At 39.8% G+C, this 23,676-nt stretch overlaps 1 protein-coding gene across 1 annotated transcript in view; it reads right to left on the reverse strand.

Annotated features, from left to right (window-relative positions):
* Window positions 1-2,838: 2,838 nt before the first annotated feature.
* Window positions 2,839-23,676, reverse strand: part of WDR49 (WD repeat domain 49) — a 167,279-nt gene continuing 146,441 nt past the window's right edge. Inside the window, exon 19 of the mRNA XM_086318126.1 lies at window positions 2,839-3,000. Coding sequence (XP_086174252.1) covers window positions 2,870-3,000 — 131 coding nt within the window. The 3' untranslated portion in view covers window positions 2,839-2,869. The remainder of the gene's footprint in view (window positions 3,001-23,676) is intronic.

A 23,676-nucleotide genomic window follows, 5' to 3' on the forward strand; every position in this document is an offset into this window, starting at 1 on the left:
AGGGCTAAAAAAAAAGTATAAAATAGGTCTAATAAAAGAATTTCCAAATTACAACAGAAAAACTAGAAGCTTCATTCATTTTCACTTTAGAGTCACTGCATTTTATGTGCCTTCACTCCAGAAAGCTGATGGCAGGAAAAGTGTACTCTACTTATATGCATAAAGCTGGTATGGAAAACAGTGCCTTGAATATATGCCTTCGATAATTGGTTGGATAGATATATGGATGGATGGATGTGGGAAAGGAACGTCTCAAAGTATTTGGCACCCATATTACATCTCTTTAACATCTTAATATTCCCTTAAATTTCTGGAAATAAGGCTCAAATTTCACTCCACTGTATTGTCACCAATCTATGATTCATGCTTTCAGTTAGAAATGATGGATTATCCAATCAAACCTCCCAACCAGTGCAAGAGTTCTCTGCAAACTCCCTGTGAGAGTTATTCAGCCTCTGTTTTAACATGTCAAGGAGCCCTTTGTACTAAGGGCTTGTATTTTTTAAAAATAATTTAGTTTGAAATACCTTAAAGTTACAGAAAAGTTGCTGTTATAATACAAAGAACAACCATCCCCTCTCTCTCTGTTTCTCCAATTGTTAATGTTTCACCACATATATGTGCTCTATCTATAAACCTAATCTCTCTTTCTCTCCCTCTCTTTCTTTATCCTTTCACTGTTGCTGTTATTCAGTTGCTAAATTATGTCTGACACTTTATGATACAACAGTCTGCAGCATGCCAGGCTCTTGTGTCCTCCACTATTCTCCTTTTATATATATATATATATGTATATATATATATATATATATATATGGGTGTATGTGTGGATAAATATATGTGGTGTGTTTTTATGTATATAAATATATAAACATTATAATTAGTACTTTCTGAATCATTTGAAAGTAAGCTGCAATCACAGTTTTGAAGTATTCCTAAAAATTTCATTCTAGTATCTAGCTAACTAGTTAGCTAAAATCATGAGTTCAAACTGATATCTATAATCCAAAGCCCAAAGCTCAAGGTTCTTTCTAGTTTTCTTCCTTTCAAAATTTATAAATACCTTTCTTTCTTTCTTTCTTTATTTTGGCTGACTTGGTCTTTGTTGCTTTGCATGGACTTTCTCTAGCTGCGGAGAGCAGAGCAGTGCCTGGGTGGGTTTCTCGTTGCAGTGGCTTCTCTTGTTGCAGAGCATGTGATCTAAACGTGCGGGGACCTCAGTAGTTGTGGCACATGAGAGCATTAGTTGCAGCTCACAGGTTCTAGGATGTGGGCTCAGTAGTTTTGGCACAGGGGCTCAGTTGCTCTACGGGATGTGGAATCGTCGCAGACCAGGGATTGAACCAGTGTCCCCTGCATTGGCAGGCAGATTCTTATCCACTGAGCAACCAGGGAAGTCCTATAAATACCTTCTATAACAATGAGATACTTGGCTCTCATGAGATGGCTGGATGGCATCACTGACTCGATGGACATGAGTCTCAGTGAACTCCGGGAGTTGGTGATGGACAGGGATGCCTGGCGTGCTGCAATTCATGGGGTCACAAAGAGTGGGACATGACTGAGCAACTGATCTGATCTGATCTGATCTGATTCTCAATATATTTACTAATTTATTCATTTTATTTACACAATATTTATTTACAACATAACCAATCTCTCAACTATGCTGGTCATTGCTTCTGCTCAACCCTCTTCCTTTCCATCCACTAATACCCTTTCCCACTAAATTCCCCCACCCATACTCTTGGGTCTAGTTTATCTCTGCTGGGTTTTCTCTCAGGTCCTCCTACTTTCTTTCCTAGCCATGCAGCAGGACTGCTGCCAACAATTCTGTATCAAGATGAGAAATGAATATGGGAAGGAAAGGGGAAATAAGAAATCTTTTCAAGTTTTAACAAGGATTAGGAAGCAATTCCAGAATCTGCCCTCTTACAAGTGTGCCCATCAGTTCTACTTCTACTCTCTTTCTTCAAGGCAGCTTTGAAATGTTTGAGAATAGTTTGTATCTCCCATGAATTCTCTTTCATAAGCCAAACCAAATAGTCCCTACTTGACCTTCCACATAAAATGAGTCTTTTATACAACCCAGTCTCCTATTTTTTTCCCTGAGGCCTTTTCCTCTTTGGCTGTGCTATGCCACTAAATTTTAGAGTACAGTATAACAAAGTATAAGGAGGGCATGGCAACCCACTCCAATAGTCTTGCCTGGAGCATCCCCATGGACAGAGCAGCCTGGTGGGCTACAGCCCATGGAGTCGCAGAGTCGGACACAACTGAGGGACTAAGTACTGCACAACACATAACGAAGTATAGAACATATGCAGTGATTTCTCAATAAGCACCTGGAAGATGGCCGTGTCATTAAAAAATTAATAGTAATAGCTGTTACTGACAAGGTTTAATTGCATTATCAGAATCATTTTTTAAAACAAAAAGAGCATAAATAACCCTGAATGCTTTTCTTAGTCAAGTTTATATTCTCTGTGTCAGTACATATTTAACTTCAACACAAACTGATTTTACAATGAAAATTGAACAAACATATTTGTCTATAGGAGCAACAAGAAGTGTGACTGGTTAGAACACTGTGTTCTGGAATTGTTTAGAAAAAAATTTGGAACTTTTATATAACAACATGAGAATAGACACCAGGTGCTATTGTCCCCTTTTTAGTCATATTTTTCTGTTAAAAAGGGAGAGAAATTGAAATGTGATGGATAAAAGCAGCACTTAAACACTGTTTCAAAATGAAGTTTCCTGGAGTTCAAATATAGAGTAAAAGAAAGGAGCAATATTCTTGATTCCATTTTTTGTGCATTTTATATACATACTTCATGCGATGATGAAATATTTATTTTTCTTTCAATTACAATGGTTTCTTATTTCTTTTTATCTTCACTTCACTACTTGTTTCTTGACATAACTGCTTGGCTCTTCTTTCATGATCCAGAATTTCTTTGGGGAACAGGTTTTTCTCATCAAATACTGCTTTCAATGCTGCAAAATGGTGTAGAAAATGACATATAAATTGTGCTTGGTAAACGATCCAATTAAATGAAATAGTGGGGAGAAATTTTCAAATTTCACTTCTTCTTGAAATGTGGATGTTTTCAAACCAAGCGTCTCCTGGGAAATTTTTCTCTTAAATTTCTTCTATTCCTTTTAATTCAATTTAAATTTAGAAGTTAAATTTTAACAGACTTCATCTATTAATGTATTTATATCATGATAGAGATCTACCATTTAACAGGAAAAAACTAAAGAAGCTTGCATTTTCCATTTTTGTTTTTTCGTCTACTTAACAATGATCAAGGACTCGTACAAAGCAAAGAACAAATTATTCTGTATTGAAATAAAACAATTAAAATCGTCAAAACACAGTGTGAATGCATGACTAAACAAGTACATCTGCCATTACATCATTATAGGATAGTTTGATCTGCAGGGATCTGTGGCTTCAGAAGACAGCCAAATTAGCCCCATGAATGGTTATATGTGTTAGTGACAAGCAGGAGGAAATTGTGCCTTGCACTCCAAAAAAAATTTTTTTGGCCTTTTGCTAAATTTTGTCATTTTAACAAATGCTTGTTAAATATACATTACATACTATGCTCAGGTATAAATGGGGCACAAATATGACTAAGTCACAGGCTTCCTTCCAACTGGTAGAAAGTGGGAGCTGTAGCCAAATAACCAAAATATCATCTATAATAGGATCTGTTCTAAGAGAATATGAGCAATGTAAACGGTGGTTAAACACATAATGAGATTGTAACAATACACAGAGATCAGAGAAAAGATTTTAAGAATTGGATGCTATTTGAAATAGACCCTGAAGCCCAGAGAGAATTATCACTGATGGCGAGGACTATGGAGATGAGGAAACATTTGCAAGGGAGAAAAGGAAAGCCAACTACAGGGGTCAAAGTAAATACAAGTATGGAGAAAGAGAGCTACTCTTCTGGCCACTCTGAGTAATTCAGAAAGATCCAACAGAAGTGTAAGATATATAAAACAGAATGATATTTGAGCTGGACTGAGGGCCACTTTAAATACTAAGCCAAAAAATACAAAACAAAGAAACTACACAGACATTAAAAAACCTCACAGTATAGAAGCATCTTTATACATTTGGATTAAAAAAAAAAAAGAAAACCCAAACTCTCCACTTCCCATAAAAACATAACTATAAAAGTCGGTATCTTGCCTTCTTTGTTCTTGGCTATTATACAAGAACAACCAGGAAAGTAAGAGGAAATAACTGCGCAAATTTTATGTTTAGCAAAACCCCAAGGTAGACCTAACCTGCAGCCTACAAACCATGAAGAAGGGCAGCAAACAGCAGAGACTGGACAGAAGTTGCAAAGATAAATTGCTAAGTATGGAGAGAACAGCAGCATTTCAGAAAGTGCTGGCAAAGAGACGCTCATTAAAGATGAGGAGCTCACCCTGCGGTCCAAACACTGTATCTTTCATTTATACCTATGGATGCTACATGGGGTGAACAAGGCTGGAAGCTGGAAGCAAAAGGTCTCCCCAAGCTCTCATGCGGTTCAGAGAAACATATGAGGAAGAACTATATAAAGAATCTCACCTACAAGCCATTTTCTGCTAAAGAAGACCATCTCTACAGGTTGTAAAACTTGAAGGCCACACTGATCACATGTCCCAGGCTCTCAGCCAGGGACCTAATACAAATTTCAAGTCTATGAAAACCAACCTCATTAAAGATAATTAATTAAAAGGGTAAATTGAAAAAAAAGAACAAAACTGGCATAGCATGGACACAAATGTATTATAAACCAAATTAAAGCGAATTTTTAAAAGAGCAGCAAAACTCATCAATATGAATATCACCACCAGGAACACGTTGCCAGTAGACAAATATTGTTACTAAGAATTTTGAGACAAACTAAATTTCAAAAATTGCAAAAAGTGCTTATCTCTGTATGGAAGATCACAGAGCAAGAGTGAAAGAACTCAGGGAAGAGACGAAGACACAACGGGAAATGATGAAAAGTCAACTGGCAGAACTTAGGGGAAAAGAATACCAAAGTGAAAACAGACTGCAGTAACACAATGGGAAGCATAGAGTATCCAAGTGAGAAAAACAAATACGAGGAGATGAAAATCTAAAAGAATAAATTAGAGGGAAATGAGAGATGTTGAAAAAAAGATCCAGCAAGCATAAATGGGATGAGTCTTAAAGAAAATGTAAGCAGAAATATTTTAAAGCATTATGTAGTAAAACTACCCTCAAATAAGAGACAACCTGACATACAGAAAAGATCTGCTGTTGATCACCTCTTCAATAGCCTTGTCTCCAAATAGAGTCACATTGTGAGATGCTGGGGGCTAGGCACTTGGGGAAACATAATTCAGCCCATAGCATGTATTTTGGAACTTTCAAGTTCCAATGAAGCTTCAGTCTTGCCTCTGCATGTTTGGTAACTTAGTTCCAAACATAATCACAGTTTTATTAATATGTCTTCACTTTTCTAAAATCCCGATCCCTTTATTTGCCGGTAAATTTGATATTTCTTGGTATAGTTTTATGTTTTGTATAGCTTAGAGACAGGCAAACTTTGTTACTGGCCTGAGACAATTTTTTTTTAATTGTGGGAAAGATGGAGTTTGGTGATATCTCTAGTGGAAAGAAGGAGTTGGGGGCAAAAAAGATATAAGTAAAAAACCTAATTTTTGTTTTAGTCTGGGGGGAAAAAAAGACATACCTTGTGTGAGAAATAATAGACTCAGAATAGCCAAAAACAATAGCAAAATCACTAGTTTTTAAAGATAAAGACAGAATCACTTGAGAGTCAACCTCAATGATCTAGTCACTCAAATGAAGAGAAATAAATGTCAGGCATTAGATATCTTCAAGACAGAGCAACTTCCACAAGATAAGCAAGCAAACAATATGTGAGGTATGAATATGACAAACATCCAAGCTGCCCTTCAACTCTGAAAACTATCAATAGTTTCAACATGTGGGGATTTCAGGGGTTACTGCTCCCAACAGTATTTTTTAGGAAATTACTACAACACAAACTGAGAAATGACTGTGGAAAATATGGAAATAGATATGGTGGTGATATTGAATGTATTTAACATTTAAATGTATCAGTTCAGTTCAGTCGCTCAGTCATGTCCAACTCTTTGTGATCCCATGAATCACAGCACGCCAGGCCTCCCTGTGTCCATCACCAACTCCCGGAGTTCACTCAAACTCACATCCATCGAGTCGGTGATGCCATTCAGCCATCTCATCCTCTGTTGTCCCCTTCTCCTCCTGCCCCCAATCCCTCCCAACATCAGAGTCTTTTCCAGTGAGTCAACTCTTCGCATGGGCTGGCCAAAGTATTGGAGTTTCAGCTTCAGCATCAGTCCTTCCAATGAACACCCAGGACTAGTCTCTTTTAGGATGGACTAGTTGGATCTCCTTGCAGTCCAAGGGACTCTCAAGAGTCTTCTCCAGCACCACAGTTCAAAAGCATCAATTCTTCAGTGCTCAGCTTTCTTCACAGTCCAACTCTAACATCCATACATGACCACTGGAAAAACCATAGCCTTGACTAGATGGACCTTTGTTGGCAAAGTAATATCTCTGTTTTTTAATATGCTATCTAGGTTGGTCATAACTTTCCTTCCAAGGAGTAAGCATCTTTTAATTTCATGGCTGCAATCACCATCTGCAGTGATTTTGGAGCCCAAAAAAATAAAGTCCGGCATTGTTTCCACTATTTTCCCATCTACTCCCCATGAAGTGATGGGACCAGATGCCATGATCTTAGTTTTCTGAATGTTGAGCTTTAAGCTAACTTTTTCACTCTCCACTTTCACTTTCATCAAGAGGCTTTTTAGTTCCTTTTCACTTTCTGCCATAAGGGTGGTGTCATTTGCATATCTGAGGTTATTGATATTTCTCCAGGCAATCTTGATTCCAGCTTGTGCTTCTTCTAGCCCAGCGTTTCTCATGATGTACTCTGCATAGAAGTTAAATAAGCAGGGTGACAATATACAGCCTTGATGTACTCCTTTTCCTATTTGGAACCAGTCTGTTGTTCCATGTCCAGTTCTAACTGTTGCTTCCTGACCTGCATATAGGTTTCTCAAGAGAAAACTTGTCCAAGGTAAGGAGCAGTGGCTGCACTTTGCTGGAGCAGCCATGAAGAGATATCCCACATTCAAGGTAAGAGAAACCTAAGTGAGATGGTAGGTGTTGCAAGAGGGCATCAGAGAACAGACACATTGAAACCATAATCACAGAAAACTAGCTAATCTGATCACATGGACCACAGCCTTGTCTAACTCAATGAAACTAAGCCATGCTGTGTGGGACTACCGAAGACAGACAGGTCATGGTGGAGAGGTCTGACAGAATGTGGTCCACTGGAGAAGGGAATGGCAAACCACTTCAGTATTCTTGCCTTGAGAACCCCATGAACAGTATGAAAAGGCAAAATGATAGGATACTGAAAGAGGAATTCCCCCGGTTGGTAGGTGCCCAATATGCTACAGGAGATCAGTGGAGAAATAACTCCAGAAAGAATGAAGAGATGGAGCCAAAGCAAAAACAATACCGAGCTGTGGATATGACTGGTGATAGAAGCAAGGTCTGATGCTGTAAAGAGCAATATTGCATAGGAACCTGGAATGTTAGATCCATGAATCAAGGCAAATTAGAAGTGGTCAAACAGGAGATGGCAAGAGTGAACGTCGACTTTCTAGGAATCAGTGAACTAAAATGGACTGGCATGGGTGAATTTAACTCAGATGACCATTATATCTACAACTGTGGGCAGGAATCCCTTAGAAGAAATGGAGTAGCCATCATAGTCAAAAAAAGAGTCTGAAATGCAGTACTTGGATGCAGTCTCAAAAACGACAGAATGATCTCTGTTCATTTCCAAGGCAAACCATTCAATATCACAGTAATCCAAGCCTATGCCCCAACCAGTAACGCTGAAGAAGCTGAAGTTGAACGGTTCTATGAAGACCTACAAGATCTTTTAGAACTAACACCCAAAAGATATGTCCTTTTCATTATAGGGGACTGGAATGCAAAAGTAGGAAGTCAAGAAACACCGGAGTAACAGACAAATTTGGCCTTGGAATATGGAATGAAGCAGGGCAAAGGCTAATAGAGTTTTGCCAAGAGAACACACTGGTCATAGCAAACACCCTCGTCTCACAACATAAAAGAAGACTCTACACATGGACATCACCAGATGGTCAGCATCAAAATCAGATTGATTATATTTCTTGCAGCCAAAGATGGAGAACCTCTACACAGTCAGCAAAAACAAGACTGGGAGCTGACTGTGGCTCAGATCATGAACTCTTTCCTTATTGCCAAATTCAGACTTAAATTGAAGAAAGTAGGAAAACCACTAGACCATTCAGTTCAGTTCAGTTCAGTCGCTCAGGCATGTCTGACTCTTTGCAACCCCATGAATTGCAGCACACCAGGCCTCCCTGTCCATCACCAACTCCCAGAGTTCACTCAAACTCACATCCATTGAGTCAGTGATGCCATCCAGTCATCTCATCTTCTGTTGTCCCCTTCTGCTCCTGCCCCCAATCCCTCCCAGCATCAGGGTCTTTTCCAGTGAGTCAACTCTTCGCATGAGCTAGCCAAAGTATTGGAGTTTCAGCTTCAGCATCAGTCCTTCCAATGAACACCCAGGACTAGTCTCTTTTAGGATGGACTAGTTGGATCTCCTTGCAGTCCAAGGGACTCTCAAGAGTCTTCTCCAACACCACAGTTCAAAAGCATCAATTCTTCAGCGCTCAGCTTGCTTCACAGTCCAACTCTAACATCCACACATGACCACTGGAAAAACCATAGCTTTGACTAGACGGACCTTTGTTGGCAAAGTAACGTCTCTGCTTTTGAATATGCTATCTAGGTTGGTCATAACTTTCCTTCCAAGGAGTAAGCGTCTTTTAATTTCATGGCTGTAGTCACCATCTGCAGTGACTTTGGAGCCCAAAAAGATAAAGTCTGACACTGTTTCCACTGTTTCCCATCTATGTCCCATGAAGGGATGGGACCAGATGCCATGATCTTAGTTTTCTGAATGTTGAGCTTTAAGCCAACTTTTTCACTCTCCTCTTTCACTTTCATCAAGAGGCTTTTTCAGGTATGACCTAAATCAAATCCCTTATGATTATACAGTGGAAGTGGGAAATAGATTTAAGGGACTAAATCTGATAGACAGAGTGCCTGATGAATTATGGACAGAGGTTCATGACATTGTACAGGAGTTAGAGATCAAGACCATCCCCATGGAAAAGAAATGCAAAAAAGCAAAATGGCTGTCTGAGGGGGCCTTACAAATAGCTGTGAAAAGAAGAGAAGCGTAAAGCAAAGGAGAAAAGGAAAGATATTCCCATTGAATGCAAAGCTCCAAAGAATAGCAAGGAGAGATAAGAAAGCCTTCCTCAGTGATCAGTGCAAAGAAACAAAGGAAAACAACAGAATGGGAAAGACTAGAGATCTCTTCAAAAAAATTAGAGATACCAAGGGAACATTTCATGCAAAGATGGCATCGATAAAGGACAGAAATGGTATGGACCTAACAGAAGCAGAAGATATTAAGAAGAGGTGGCAAAAATACACAGAAGAATTGTACAAAAAAGATCTTCATGACCAAGATAATCACGATGGTGTGATCACTCACCTAGATCCAGATATTCTGGAATGTGAAGTCAAGTGGGCCATAGGAAGCATCACTATGAACAAAGCTAGAGGAGGTGATGGAATTCCAGTTGAGCTATTTCAAATCCTAAAAGATGATGCTGTGAAAGTGCTACACTCAATATGCCAGCAAATTTTGAAAACTCAGCCGTGGCCACAGGACTGGAAAAGGTCAGTTTTCATTCCAATCCCAAAGAAAGGCAATGCCAAAGATTGCTCAAACTACCGCACAATTGCACTCATCTCACAAGCTAGTACAGTAATGCTCAAAATTCTCCAAGCCAGGCTTCAGCAATACATGAACCATGAACTTACAGATGTTCAAGTTGGTTTTAGAAAAGGCAGAGGAACCAGAGATCAAATTGCCAACATCCTCTGGATCATGGAAAAAGCAAGAGAGTTCCAGAAAAACATCTATTTCTGCTTTATTGACTATGCCAAAGCCTTTGATTGTGTGGATCACAATAAACTGTGGAAAATTCTGAAAGAGATGGGAATTTAAATGTATAAGTGAGATTAAAACAGCATAGCCTCGGATGACAAATTAGAAGGCAAATGCCAGATACAATTAACAAAAACTGGGAAAGTAAGAAAGAAGTTTCATTCTTGATAATTCAGTAACAGCTGAGAGACAAGGGACTTAAACCAACAAGTCAAGTGATAGCAGCAAAAGCAAATTTAACAGAAGCACAAAAATCATATTACTAAATAAAATTGTGTGGTGGAAGAGGGGGAGGAGAATGAAGAAACATGTTCATTTTATCATCAGTTAACATGAATCTAATTGTTACTGTCCTAGAAAAATAAAGTACTAGAAGAATTATATAAACCTCTGACTATAAAGGTACTACCAATACAAATGTATAACAACCCCCCAAATAACAATAAAGAAAAAGATTACAGGTCCAGTGAAAACTTCAGCATCATGGGAGAGAGAATTCTCACTGAATAATGTTTTATACGTTCTAATATTTGAGCAGTAGGACCATACGCTGTTTTTCATATAAGAACATATGTATATGTTGATTATTTGTTTTTGGCTGCACTGGGTAGTTACTGCTTCACGCAGGCTTTCTCTTGTTGTGGCGATTGGGGGCTACCGTCTAGTTGCGCTGCATGGGCTTCTCCTTGGGTGGCTTCTCTTGCTGCGAAGCAGCAGCTCTAGATGCATGGGCTTCAGCAGTTGCAGCACGTGGACTCAGTAGCTGGTCGGGGCTACTGGGCACAGGCTCAGTAGTTGTGGCACCTGGGCTTAGTTGTCCCAAGGCAGGTGGGATCTTCCCTGACCAGGGATCGAATCCGTGTCCCCTGCATGGGCAGGTGGACTTTTATCCACTAGGCCACCAGGGAAGCCCTATATTTTGTTAATAAGACAAAATGCAACCTGGACCTACCTCATCAGCAAAGCTAAAAATGAAAACACTTTCCATTGCCCTAATACCAGCAACACAAGATGGTGTGGATTCCTGCCAGTTCGTAGTTGATTCTGTCGTCTGTGCCTGCAGGTAAGCACTGTAGCATCACAAGGCATTCTGAAGGCCTCAGAATTCTCCTGAGGACCACTGTGAAAGCCAAAACGTTGCTTTTGAAATAAACACTAGTATTTTGCTGAGATGTATCACAACTAGATGGGGAACTTTCATTGTAACTGACTGGTTTTGGGGACCATTCAACCAATAACGAACCAAAAGGCCTTTGTAAGTTCTTGTCAGGGATAATTTATTTATTTATTTTTGAGTTAAAAAACAAATGATAAAAAATTCATATGCAAGGTTGGATATCTATTTACTGGGCCTTTTTTTTTTTTTTTTTCAGTGTTACAGCTCTATTTTATTTAGAAGATAGCAGGAGAGTGAGAGAGAGAGAGAGAGAAAGAAAAGAGCGCACGCACGAAAGAGAGACAGTCCATGAGAAAGCGCTTTGGCTCCTCCTTTTATATGTTTTTTCCTCCACCTGGGCCTGCCCTATGTAAATTGGGCTTAGCCAAGAGTGCTGTTTGTTCTGTTTGTTCTGCCTGAAGTCTTCACTCTGGTCCTTGGACCTTCCTTGTCTTTTAGCCACCGCCATTTTGGACTCCTTTTCCCTATTCTACCTACCTAACATTCCCCCCTCAAGAGATTGGAGGCCCAATTCTTTGGGAATAGGGGCGTCGAGGTCTTTCTGGCTACTTCCTGCTGCCTTCTTTAAGAAAATGAACAAAAAATTACAAATACAAAATTATTCATAAAAGTGGCTATGTATTTAGAATGAGAAAATAAATCTCAACAAATTAATGGAAGCTTTGTAGAGCTGAGTCCTTTTCGTCTTCAGATTTCTTTTACAAAAGGCACCTGAAATATTTACCTGGAAATGATCCCTGCTTGCAATCTGACTTCCTCTCCTTACCCAGAACACCCTAAAAGTCCTCCTTGCTGTTGCTGTTTTTCAGTTGCTAAGTGGTCTCCGACTCTTTGTGACCCCATGAACTGCAGAATGCCAGGCTTTTCTGTCCATCACTATCTCCCTGAGTTTGCCCAAACTCATGTTCATTGAGTCAGTGATGCCATCCAAACATCTCATCCTCTGTTGCCCCCTTCTCCTCTTGACCTCAATTTTTCCCAGCATCAGGGTCTTTTCCAGTGAGTCAGCTCTTCGCATCAGGAGCTTCAGCTTCAGCATCAGTCCTTCCAATGAATATTCAGGACTGATTTCCTTTAGGATTGACTGGTTTGATCTCCTTGCTGTCCAAGGGACTCTCAAAGCCTTCTCCAGCACCACAGTTCGAAAGTGTCAATTCTTCGGCGTGCAACCTTCTTTACAGTCCAACTTTCACATCCATACATGACTACTGAAAAAACCATAGCTTTGATTATATTGACCTTTGTCAGCAAAGTGATGTCTCTGCTTCTTAAAACACTAAGTTTGACACAGCTATTCTTCCAAGGAGCAAGCGTCTCTTAATTTCGTGGCTTCAGTCACCATCCACATTGATTTTGGAGCCCAAGAAAATGAAATCTGCGACGTTTTCACACTTTTCCTATCTATTTGCCATAAGGTGATAAGGTAAGGCAAGGGTTAGTCACTCAACTGTGCCCAACCCTTTGCACTCCCAGGGACTGTAACCCACCAGGCTCCTCTGTCCATGGGATTTTCCAGGCAAGAATACTGGAATGAGTTGCCATTCCCTTCTCCAGGGGATCTTCCTGACCCATGGCTTGAACCCCAGTCTCTTGCATTGCAGATGGATTCTTTACCATCTGAGCCACCATAGTGATTGTAACTTCTAATATTCACAGGGGTGTTTGTGGATAAAACTTATATAACTTAACCTACATTAGCTTCACTAACTCCTTTATGTGGCAAAAGTCATGTCATTAACCTAACACCTTCCAAATGAATGGTCCTCAATTCATCTCGCTATTCAGAGTAACAACACCTGCTGGATTCATGGCATAATGTTTGCATATGAGTGAGTCTGCCATGGATTACGATACATGTAAGAAACCATTATCCATTTATTGAACCTCTTTAAGATTATAAAAGAATATCTTTAACCTTGCTCTGACGACTCGTTTTCATCACAGACTCTTCTGAAGACTCTTCTCAGTTATTCAACAAAACACTAATCTAGGTGTTGCTCTGCCGAGGTCCAGCCCCGGCTGATCCAGGGAGTTTGAAGGGGAGACGGCTTCGGCAATCAGGATACAATAGCTTTAATTAAATATTAATTAGAGATATAAAGAGTAATAGAATGAGGATAGCTCAGCAGGAAAATTCAGTGGAGAAAAGAGTCTGAATAACTTGGTTTACGTGGAAAGCTAATAAAATTCCAAGGCAAGGAATTTACGTCACCTACGTAGGCCACAGGCGTCCTCCTGTTCTCCCGAAGGAGAGGAGACACTAAGGCCTCCCCGGTCAGATCTTAGAAGCCCAGGCATAATTAGTAGGCTTGACGAGCCTCCACGTTCCAGATGGGGGTTCAGCCAGAAGGTGAGAGAAAGAACGACATGGGGAGACCAGTCTTTCGAGGAACTGATCCCATTTTTTATTTTTCCAGCGTCTGTTTTTATACACTGAGATGTTATACAAAAGTCATGCGAGGTCAGCCGTCCTGACTTTTATTAAAGTCAGGTGCTTCATACAGATGTATACAAAGGTCTTAGGGGTGTTACATCATTTTCTGGCCAGGGGGCCTGCTGACAATTTATGACCCTCTCCTTGTGACAGCAGTCAGTCAACCAGAACACTTATTTCTCCAGGGGTGATTATTCTTAAAACAGACGCCACCTTCCGAAGGCACCAGATAAAGTTACATTCCTATAGGGTGAGGTGTAGTGGGTTTTAATTAAGGAAAGAATTTGCTTAGCTTAAGGTCTAACATGATTAATATCAAAGGTTAATACTTATTTCTTCTATATATTCATTAATGTGTATAAGGGCAGGGGATGTAGAGATTTAGCAGTAAACATTGGCTCAACAAGTGAAAAACCCTTCACCAATACAATTTCTAATCAGCCCACTATACTTATACTAATAGTTTTCTAACTTCTCTAAAGAACCTGTTTTTAGAAGGTTTAAAGCATCTCGTGCCTCTCACGGTTGGGAGACTGTGAGCAATCACATGTGGCCAGACAAGCCTGTCAGGCAGGCTAGAGAACCTTCAGAGGAGTTTGTAGATTGAAACACTCCTATCACACCCAGGAATTATTATTAACTGGAGCTCTAAGTTAAGTCCTTCTCAGAAAGAGGTGGTGGGGGACAGCCCCCCGTAAAGTCAGAGGTGTAGGTGAGAGCACAAAGTAGTAAAATAGGCAGACTCTGGTTTTGGGTGTAGATGCTCGAGAATTTCCAGGGGGACTCCTGAGGCTCGATCCTGCCTTTGCGTATGTTGAGCCTCCTTCCTCATGACCTTTGCCATGGGTGGAGGTCCTCACTCCGGCTCCCAGCATCTCTGAAGAATTTTGCCCATATAAAATCCCTAATCAATGGACTCTTAGTAGGGAGATTATCCTGGATAATTTGGGAAAGCCAGACTTAGCCAGTTAGAAGACCTCAAAAGCAGGACTGAGGCTTCCTTATGAGAGAAAAGAAATGCCAACATACTGGATAAAGGCTTCTGCTTGTGCCCATGAGTTCCATGTTCTTCCTGTTTTAACTGCTGTGGATGACAGCTTTAGCCTATGCTCAATCTGCCCATAATCTTCCTTCCTGACTCAGCCCTACTCTTCTTGGACTTGCTGCACCAGACTCACAACCCCATAAGGTGATTCCTTGTCATAAATTTCAATACATGGTCCTGCTACTTTGGCTTCCCTGAACCCTGACTGATACACTTGCCATGAAGTGTGTTGTTTAAGGCAGAACAGTTGTGAAGGGTGAAGTGTTCTTATGAAGACAAATAGACTGTTTGTCATGGTTCTTGTGATTTGTGACTAGAATCTGTCAGATACTCCTTGTAAAGAAAATTTATATTTATTCAAACATACAGCTTATCTTAAAGCACCTTCAAGTTCCCATATAGGTGTCATGTAGAACCTCAAGCCTCAAACTTCTTGTCCTTTGGGCCCAACAACTTACTTGTAATCTTGGTGAGTGGTTCACTCAGAAGGGTTAGTAACAGCCAATGTATTTGGATTCATTGGGTCACATTCCATCTTTAAGCCTTCTAAGACTTCCTTCACATTTAAAATTAACCCAGGTTTATTGCCTAGGCTACATGGCCCCATGTGACCTGATCCCTAACCCACTCCACCCTCACCTCATGCCCCCTACAAGCATCTCTCTCACTCTGCTCCGGCAAAACTGACATTTCTGTCCCTAGAATACACCAACACTGTCCCCACCTCAGTAGCTTTACACTTCTGTTCCCATCCTTGGAATATTCTACCCTCAATTGTTTGAAGAACTATTTCCTCTTATCTTTCAGGATTCAGCTCAACAATCAGAGAAACTTTCACTGATGCTCCATCTAGTCACATCCCATCACATTATCTTGCTTTGTTTTCTTCATACCATTTGTTAATGTATGCATGCTAAGTCGCTTCGGTCGTGTCTGACTCTTTGCAACCCTATGTAGCCTTCCAGGCTCCTCTGTCCATGGGATTTTTCAGCCAAGAATACTAGGGTGGGTTACCATACCCTCCTCCAGAGAATCTTCCCAACCCAGGGATCGAACTCGCATCTCTTACATCTCTTGCATTGGCAGGTGGGTTCTTTACCACTAGCACCACCTGGGAAGCTGTCTTTTATCAATATCACTATCCAAATGTACCTTCTTATATTCAGTTATTTAGTTATTGCTCCTAGGTGATAAATTCAATAAGTGCACAGACCACGTCTGCCTTTATATCCTATACATCCTTAGCATGCAGCATTGTGTCTGGTATTTAGAAGATGGTTAAAAAAAAAAAAAAATATATATATATATATATATATATATATATATATATGTTGAATAAATGAACAAATGAATGAAGATTCTCCAGGCTTGTAAAGGGCAGGCGCACTCCTCACGCTTTGAAATTCCTACATTCCAGAGACCCGAGGAACTCTGTTATGGTAATAGAAGGGTGGATTTCCATGTCGCAAATCTGTATATCCACCCACTAACCATAACACCTGCTCTTAAAAATTAACATCAAGTGTTAACAGTAAACATTTACAGTCTCTACTTCCTAGTCAGGAAATGATGACATTATACATTGATCACTTTATTTTATAGTTGGCTGCCCAATCAGATTTGTTAATAATGATAACCAAAAGGTGTTTTAAAAATTATGAAAATGAAAAATGTGGTGGTCATGAAGCTATTCAAACATTTTCATGAAAATAAAATGATCCATTGATTTTAATAAAGCAAAGTTAATCTTTTGTCATCTGATCTCCCCTTTGCCCCCTGGTTGAAGACTAACTATATATCAGATGAGCAACAGTGCCTTTTCCAGAATCTCACAGAGTAGGAGTCATGGGAATCACACAGTGTGCACCTCACAGATTAGCTTCTTTCCCCGTGGTGAGAATGCAAAATTGTACAGCCACTTTGGAAGATAGTTGGTCGGTTGCTCTACAACCTTACCAGCATTTGGTGCTGTCAATGTTCTAGATTTTGGCCATTCTAATGACTGCATAGTGATAACTCATTGTTCTTTTTTACTTTGAGTTTCCCTGATGACATATGATGTGAACCATCTGTTGAATCTTTTAAAAAATGTTTTTCACACATTAATGACTTCTATTTTGTAGCACTCAATTTATGGTGCTATCATGTAAGCAAAGATATAATAGGAAGGATTTTTTGTTTCCTTCTAAGATGTCTCTGAGTTTTGTGCTCAATCTGGACCTTCAGTTATCTAAAATTTCCTGGAATGAATAACATGTAGAAATCTCTTATTTCTTACTTAAATATTTGTTCAAGTAAGAAGATTTCCATAATATCAGATTATTTTTCTTTATTGATATTAGATTTAAGATTATATTATAAAGCAGGGTGGATTTTATATGTATATGTCTTACCTATAGTTTAAGAACTATAGAGAGCAATGAAAACCCAGTATTTGACAGTATTGACTCTAGCATATCCTTCTAAGTAGGCAGATTCTAGCTGAGTTCACTATTTTGGAACTATTTTTCCCCTCTTTGTAAATTGTAGGTTGCCATGGATATGCAACAGAGAAGGCAATGGCACCCCACTCCAGTACTCTTGCCTGGAAAATCCCATGGATGGAGTAGCCTGGAAGGCTGCAGTCCATGGGGTCGCTGAGGGTCGGACACGACTGAGCAACTTCATTTTACCTTTCACTTTCACCTTTCACTTTCATGCATTGGAGAAGGAAATGGCTACCCACTCCAGTGTTCTTGCCTGGAGAATCCCAGGGACGGCGCATCCTAGTGGGCTACCATCTATGGGGTCGCACAGAGTCGGACACGACTGAAGTGACTTAGCAGCAGCAGCAGCATGGATATGCAAACTCTGTCTCATCTGATAGAGTTTTAACGGACTTGCTCCTGTTCCTTGAAAACACCAGTTTTGGTACCCTACCTGCAAGTTGTGTCAGAGGCTATTATCTTGTACAAATTATTAACCCCTACTTTTGAACTGTGGTGTTGAAGAAGACTCTTGAGAGTCCCTTGGACTGCAAGGAGATCCAACCAGTCCATCCTGAAGGAGATCGGTATTGGGTGTTCATTGGAAGGACTGATGCTGAAGCTGAAACTCCAATACTTTGGCCACCTCATGCGAAGAGTTGACTCATTGGAAAAGACTCTGATGCTGGGAGAGATTGGGGGCAGGAGGAAAAGGGGATGACAGAGGATGAGATGGCTGGATGGCATCACTGACTCGATGGACATGAGTTTGAGTGAACTCCAGGAGTTGGTGATGGACAGGGAGGCCTGGCGTGCTGCAATTCATGGGGTCGCAAAGAGTCAGACACGACTGAGCGAATGAACTGAACTGAACTGAACCAATTTTTCAGTTCTAGTTTTCTTCAGTATCTGACTACAATCCTCCAAACTTATTCAGTTCCTCTTACATCTGTCTAAAACTGAGAACTAAAACCTGACAGTCCAAGTCTCTAGGCTGCCTTGCAGCTCTCCTTTGCTGTCAGGACCTCCCGGACTTAGAAACAACTGACCTTTGCCACTCCCTCTTAACATCGGGCTCAACTGGTTCTGCTGGAGCAATGCCAGCAAGAATCCCCAAGAGAGACTTCTTAGACACTGTTTTGCCCAACCCAGAGAATTCATGATCACCTCTGGGTTGTCCAACAATGAGCGGTATTCATTCATCTTGAACAGAAGTAAGGTGGCTAACAACATTGAACCTTACCTGGATCCTGTAAAACCAGAACATGGAGGCAGTTAAGAAATGTCACACTCTCTCATGTTCTGGAAACAGATGACAACAAAAGACCACTCTTTTCTCTCTCCTTCTGCGATAAGGCCTTCTCCACCCTCCTCATAAGTCTGATAAGACTCGGATTCATTGAGATTCTTCGACCTGTCTCTGTAAGAGCTCAAGCCCCCTTCCTTTGTTGAGATATTCCTCTTTAATGAATGTTCTTCCTCTTGCAATAGCTTGAATACAGTTATCTCTTACCTTATCCTGTGCATTTTGTCTTTGACAGAACAACAACAACAACAAAACAACTCGCCCGAGGTATCACTAATGCAGCATTTCTTCTACCCTGGAAGTTTTAAAGATATTATAGGTACAATTTGAATGACTTCTGGGGAATTTATTGACAAAATCTGACCCAGAGCCACTTCTAAGTAGCTTCCAGTTTTTTGAATAAAGCATATCAAAAAGGAGTTTCAAGCTGTTTGAGAACCCACAGGGAACAACTTGGAAGCTAAAGAGAGATTGTGAAAGATGTTTCAACTTGAAAGGGAAAGAAAGAAAATACAAAAGAACACTGAAAAACCCAGTAGGCAAGATTAAAAAGTCACCTGGGGGTTACAAAGTGTTTGAAAACTGTCCCAAGTTCCAAAATAATAGTTTAGAGTGTTGAAAGTAAGTCTGGCAAAATGCCTCTCATCGTACAATCCCCAAATAACCTTCCAAACACTGTAATTATGGAGATTTCAAGAATGTATGTAAAATGCAGGGCAAAGACTTAAGGTAGACTCTGTAATGATAATGTGGAGGGGGGACTGTATTGGTGATTGAGTTTTTTTAAGATTTTTTGAGATTTTTTTTAAGAGTTTTTTTTAAGTGCCATTTATAATAGTAATTTTTAAATTCAATACCTCCTATGAAAAAGGAGATGAACAATTTTAAATGAAAATGATAAAAACAGGCAATATTAAGTGAAATAGCTGGATTTATAAATCATCATAAGAATAGGTTGCCCAGGGATTGTGATTTCATCATTTGAAATTTGAACAAGAGGGGCCGCATCTAGAAATATTAATAACATGGACACCTGCCTGAATAACATGGATTCTTCTCAACTATAATCCACCTTTTACTGGTTATGCAAAGCTAGATAAATTATTTAAACTCTTCTTCTATGCCATGGAGCCTATGCCAGAGACCCTTTATATAGTAAATAGGGGCAATAATAATCCCTATGTCATAGAGGTATTTAGTGGAATAATAATATCATCAATAAAGAAAATGTATTAAACTTTGATTAGGTGACAGGCTCTGTGCTAAGGGCTTCACATGGGTTATTTCACCTAATGTTCACGACAACATTATGGGGAGGGTAACAAATATGATGCCCATTTTTAGTTGAAGAAACTAAGGCATAGAGAGTTTAATTGACTTGATCAAGGTCATACAGATAGCAAATAGTCTTGATTTGAAGCCATGCTTATGCTAGAAATTTGGCCCTTACTATATGTTTATTGCTTTGAGTCTTCCAGATTTTATTCAAAAGACAACCATAACCATTGACACCTTATAACTTAGTAGGGATAATGGCTGTGATTTCAAAGGTTACCAAATAATGTGAAGGACAGGAGAGGAATAAAAAGCATGAATAGCCAAGGAACAGGGTACTATGCCAACTACCAATGTTTTGCTCCTCAGTTCCCATTCCACTCTTCACTGCTTGCTGTGTGATAATGGTCTGTGCCTGCATGCTGTCACTTCAGCCGTGTCTGACTCTTTGCCACCCTTGAATTGTAGCCCTCAAGGTTCCTCTGTCCATGGGATTTTCCAGGTAAGAATACTGGAATGGGTTGCCATGCCCTCCTCCAGGGGATCTTCCCGACCCAGGGATAGAACCCACATCTCTTAGGTCTCCTGCATTGGCAGGCAGGTTCTTAAGCACCGGGTGATAATGGGCCAGAGTCTTGTAAATGCTCTACTTTAACAGCTGGTATGATGCTGAGCTCTGTCACTAGAGGGCACTAGAGGGACACTGGATTTCTCTCTAAGTGGGTGCTTCTCTCACCAGCCTCCTACAGGGCTGCTCCTCCAGCACTGGGCACCTACAGCGTGGCTTCCCAAGGACCCAGCTCCTCTTGTGTCTTCTCCAGCTCCAGACTCTTGTTATGCAAGTATGGCTTCTCCAGAACCGGCAGCTTCCCTTGTCGCCCTCTCAGGTGACTGCAGCAGAGTGCCACCTGTGTGCCACCATCCAGTGAATGACTTTCCATAATACCCCAGGAGGCAAGGGGAAGGCCACCAGTGTGATTCCTCCCTGTGACAGCCTCCCCTGCACTCCCTTCATGGCTCTGCAGTGAGTTCTACACCCCCTGTGGATGGGAGAGAATCTGTTAACAGATTTCTGCAAATTCCACCTGCAGCAGCTCTGCCATCTTGCCATCCAGTGAGACAGGGATGAACCCACTCCTACAAGGTCTGGGTCTCAGCCCTAGTGCACATCTTCCCCCATCTAACTCAGGCCTGGAAGTAGTGGCTGCTCTTTAGACCCCCTATTGCTGTGTTCTTTAGAATCTCTTTACTTCTTACTAGCCAGTGTTTTATAATGTGCATATATTCTATCTAAAATCAGAAGAAAAAATGAACTAAAAAATAAAACTAATTCTAAAATATGCCTTGACTGTAATTCTCCTGACTTATAGTGGCTTCTCAGTTATCGGTCTTTATCTTTCCTCCCCACTATAGTCAGTTTCTTGGAAAAGTGCTAGCTTTCCTTGGTTGATGACCCACAGGTGCCTCTGTCTCAACATAGTCTGAAACTAACTCTACACCATCTCTTCCTCCTATAAGTCCTCTCTCAATAACTGCCTCTTTTATTGACACAGTTATCCAGGCTAGAAACCTGACAATCATACATGTCTTAACATCTCACCAGGGCACATAATCCTTTCATTTATCTCTGCAACCCTTCTCAGATTAGTTACTTCCTTTCAGGGTCTCCTTATCTTCAAAATAATAATAGTTACCATTTATGCTTATTATGGGCTAGTCACTGCTAAAATTAATCCACACAACTCCAGGCACCATTGGTCCCATTCAACAGATGAGAAAACTGAGAATTTGTAGGTTATGTAATTTATCCAGATATAAACTAGTAAAAGGCAAAGTGAACATGGAAAAGCAGGTAGTTGATGTCACACAAGTTCCCACAGCTCTAATACATCCACTGCCTTCAGTTTAGCCCCATTATAATGTATCCACCACACAGTTTCCAGAAAGCTTTCTAAAATGCAAATCTGGACATGGCATTTTCCTGTTTAAAGATTTCAAAAGGAATTTTGTTTCTGGGTAGGATATAAGCAGCGGCAGGTCATCCTTCTCATTGGACTAGATAGAAGGAAAAAAAATTACAGAAACGATATTCTTAAAGCCATAGAGGGCTGTGGAAACAAAGATTATCAAATTAAAATACATGAGATGGTAGAACCTTCTCAGGTGAGCTGAGATTGCCAAATCTTTTCTTCCCTCTGGGGATTAATCCTGTCCAGGCACTGCTAAGAAACAAGTTTGCCACAGACAAAGAGACTTTTCTAAAGGGAAAGGAAAATCAGAAGGCTTTGGATGACTGTGTGGGTTGATGTGATGGACTGAAATCCAGAGGAACTTTGTAACTGTGCCCAGGGTTCCCTACAGGACTTAATCTGAGTGCTGGATGGTGTGGGAGACCATGAATTGGACTGGGGAGGCAGATTAACATTTCCCGCAGTCTTACAGTACTTAGAAGACAATAACTACACTAACGTGAGAGGCCTTAAACAAACATTTGAAATTGAAATTGAACAAAGTCTAACTGCAGCCATGACCCGGCTCTGACTGAACTCAATTCCTAACTGAATTAACACAAACCACACTTCATGCTCTTCGTCCAACTAAGGAAAGAAAATAACATTAACTTCATTATCTATAGAACTTTTACACAATTTCTGTCATACAATTAAAAAAACTGTACCAGAAAATGTACAAAATTATAGGACTTGCAAGAAAGAAATAAAATGTGACCAATAACCAAAAAGGAAAAATAGATATTAGAAGCAGATCCAAGGATCATCCAGATATTGATGTCAGCAGGCCAGGACTTTAAATTATAAATATGTTAAAGAAAACAGAGAGAGTATTTGGACAAAATGGATGACATAAAGTAATTTAAAACATAAGTAATAAGTATTTTCAACTGAGAATTAGAATATATATATAAGATTCAAATGGCATTTTAGAACTGAATATATGTATATATGCACACACACACACACACACACACACACACACACACATATATATATAATCTAACATGGGAAACTGATATCATAGGTTTAAAAGAATTGCAGAGGAGACAAGATTAGTGAATGCAAAGATAAATCAATATAACACATCCAAAATGAAGCCCAGAGAGGAAAATAAAATGGAAATATAAGAACACAGGAAACATTTGTGATATAATTAAAGTCCAAAATATGTGTAATTGCAATCCCAGCAGGACTGGAAAGTGGTAATTGAAAAGAAATAAAGATAATAGCTGAGAATTATCCAACATTGAAGAAAGATGCACTCAAAAATTCCTATCAACCCCAAGCAGTATAGATACAGAGAAAAGTGTATTTATGCCCAGCATGATAAAGCTGCTAAAAACCAAGATAAAGAGAAAAACCTTTAAAACAGTCAGAAAAAAATATTACATTCAAAGAAGTAACAATAGTATGAAGAGTGGAACTTTATAAACAGGAACTATGGGAGCAAGGAAGCAATGATATAGTATCTTTAAAAAGTTGAAAAATACTGCTATCTAGAGTTTTAAATCCAGTGAAAGTATCCTTTCAAAGTCAAAATGAAATAAAGACATCTTTCAGAAACAAAAAGCCTGGAAAATGATTAACCATCAGACCCATCAGACATTATAAGAAATACTGCAGGAAGTTCTGAATGAAAGAAAGTAATCTCAGTTGGAAGCCTAGTACCCCAAGAAGAACTAAAGGACACAAGAAAGAGTATTGTAACCTTTATAATAATCATTAAAAGGATAACACAAACTGATATAAAAACTGAAGAATTAATAGAAGAGATAAAATGGAATAATTCAGAACAGTTGACTGAAACATTCCAA

Source organism: Bos grunniens, chromosome 1 (assembly GCF_055505025.1).
Source record: "Bos grunniens cultivar Pamir isolate PY7600 chromosome 1, Bosgru_T2T1.0, whole genome shotgun sequence".
Lineage (NCBI taxonomy): Eukaryota > Metazoa > Chordata > Mammalia > Artiodactyla > Bovidae > Bos > Bos grunniens.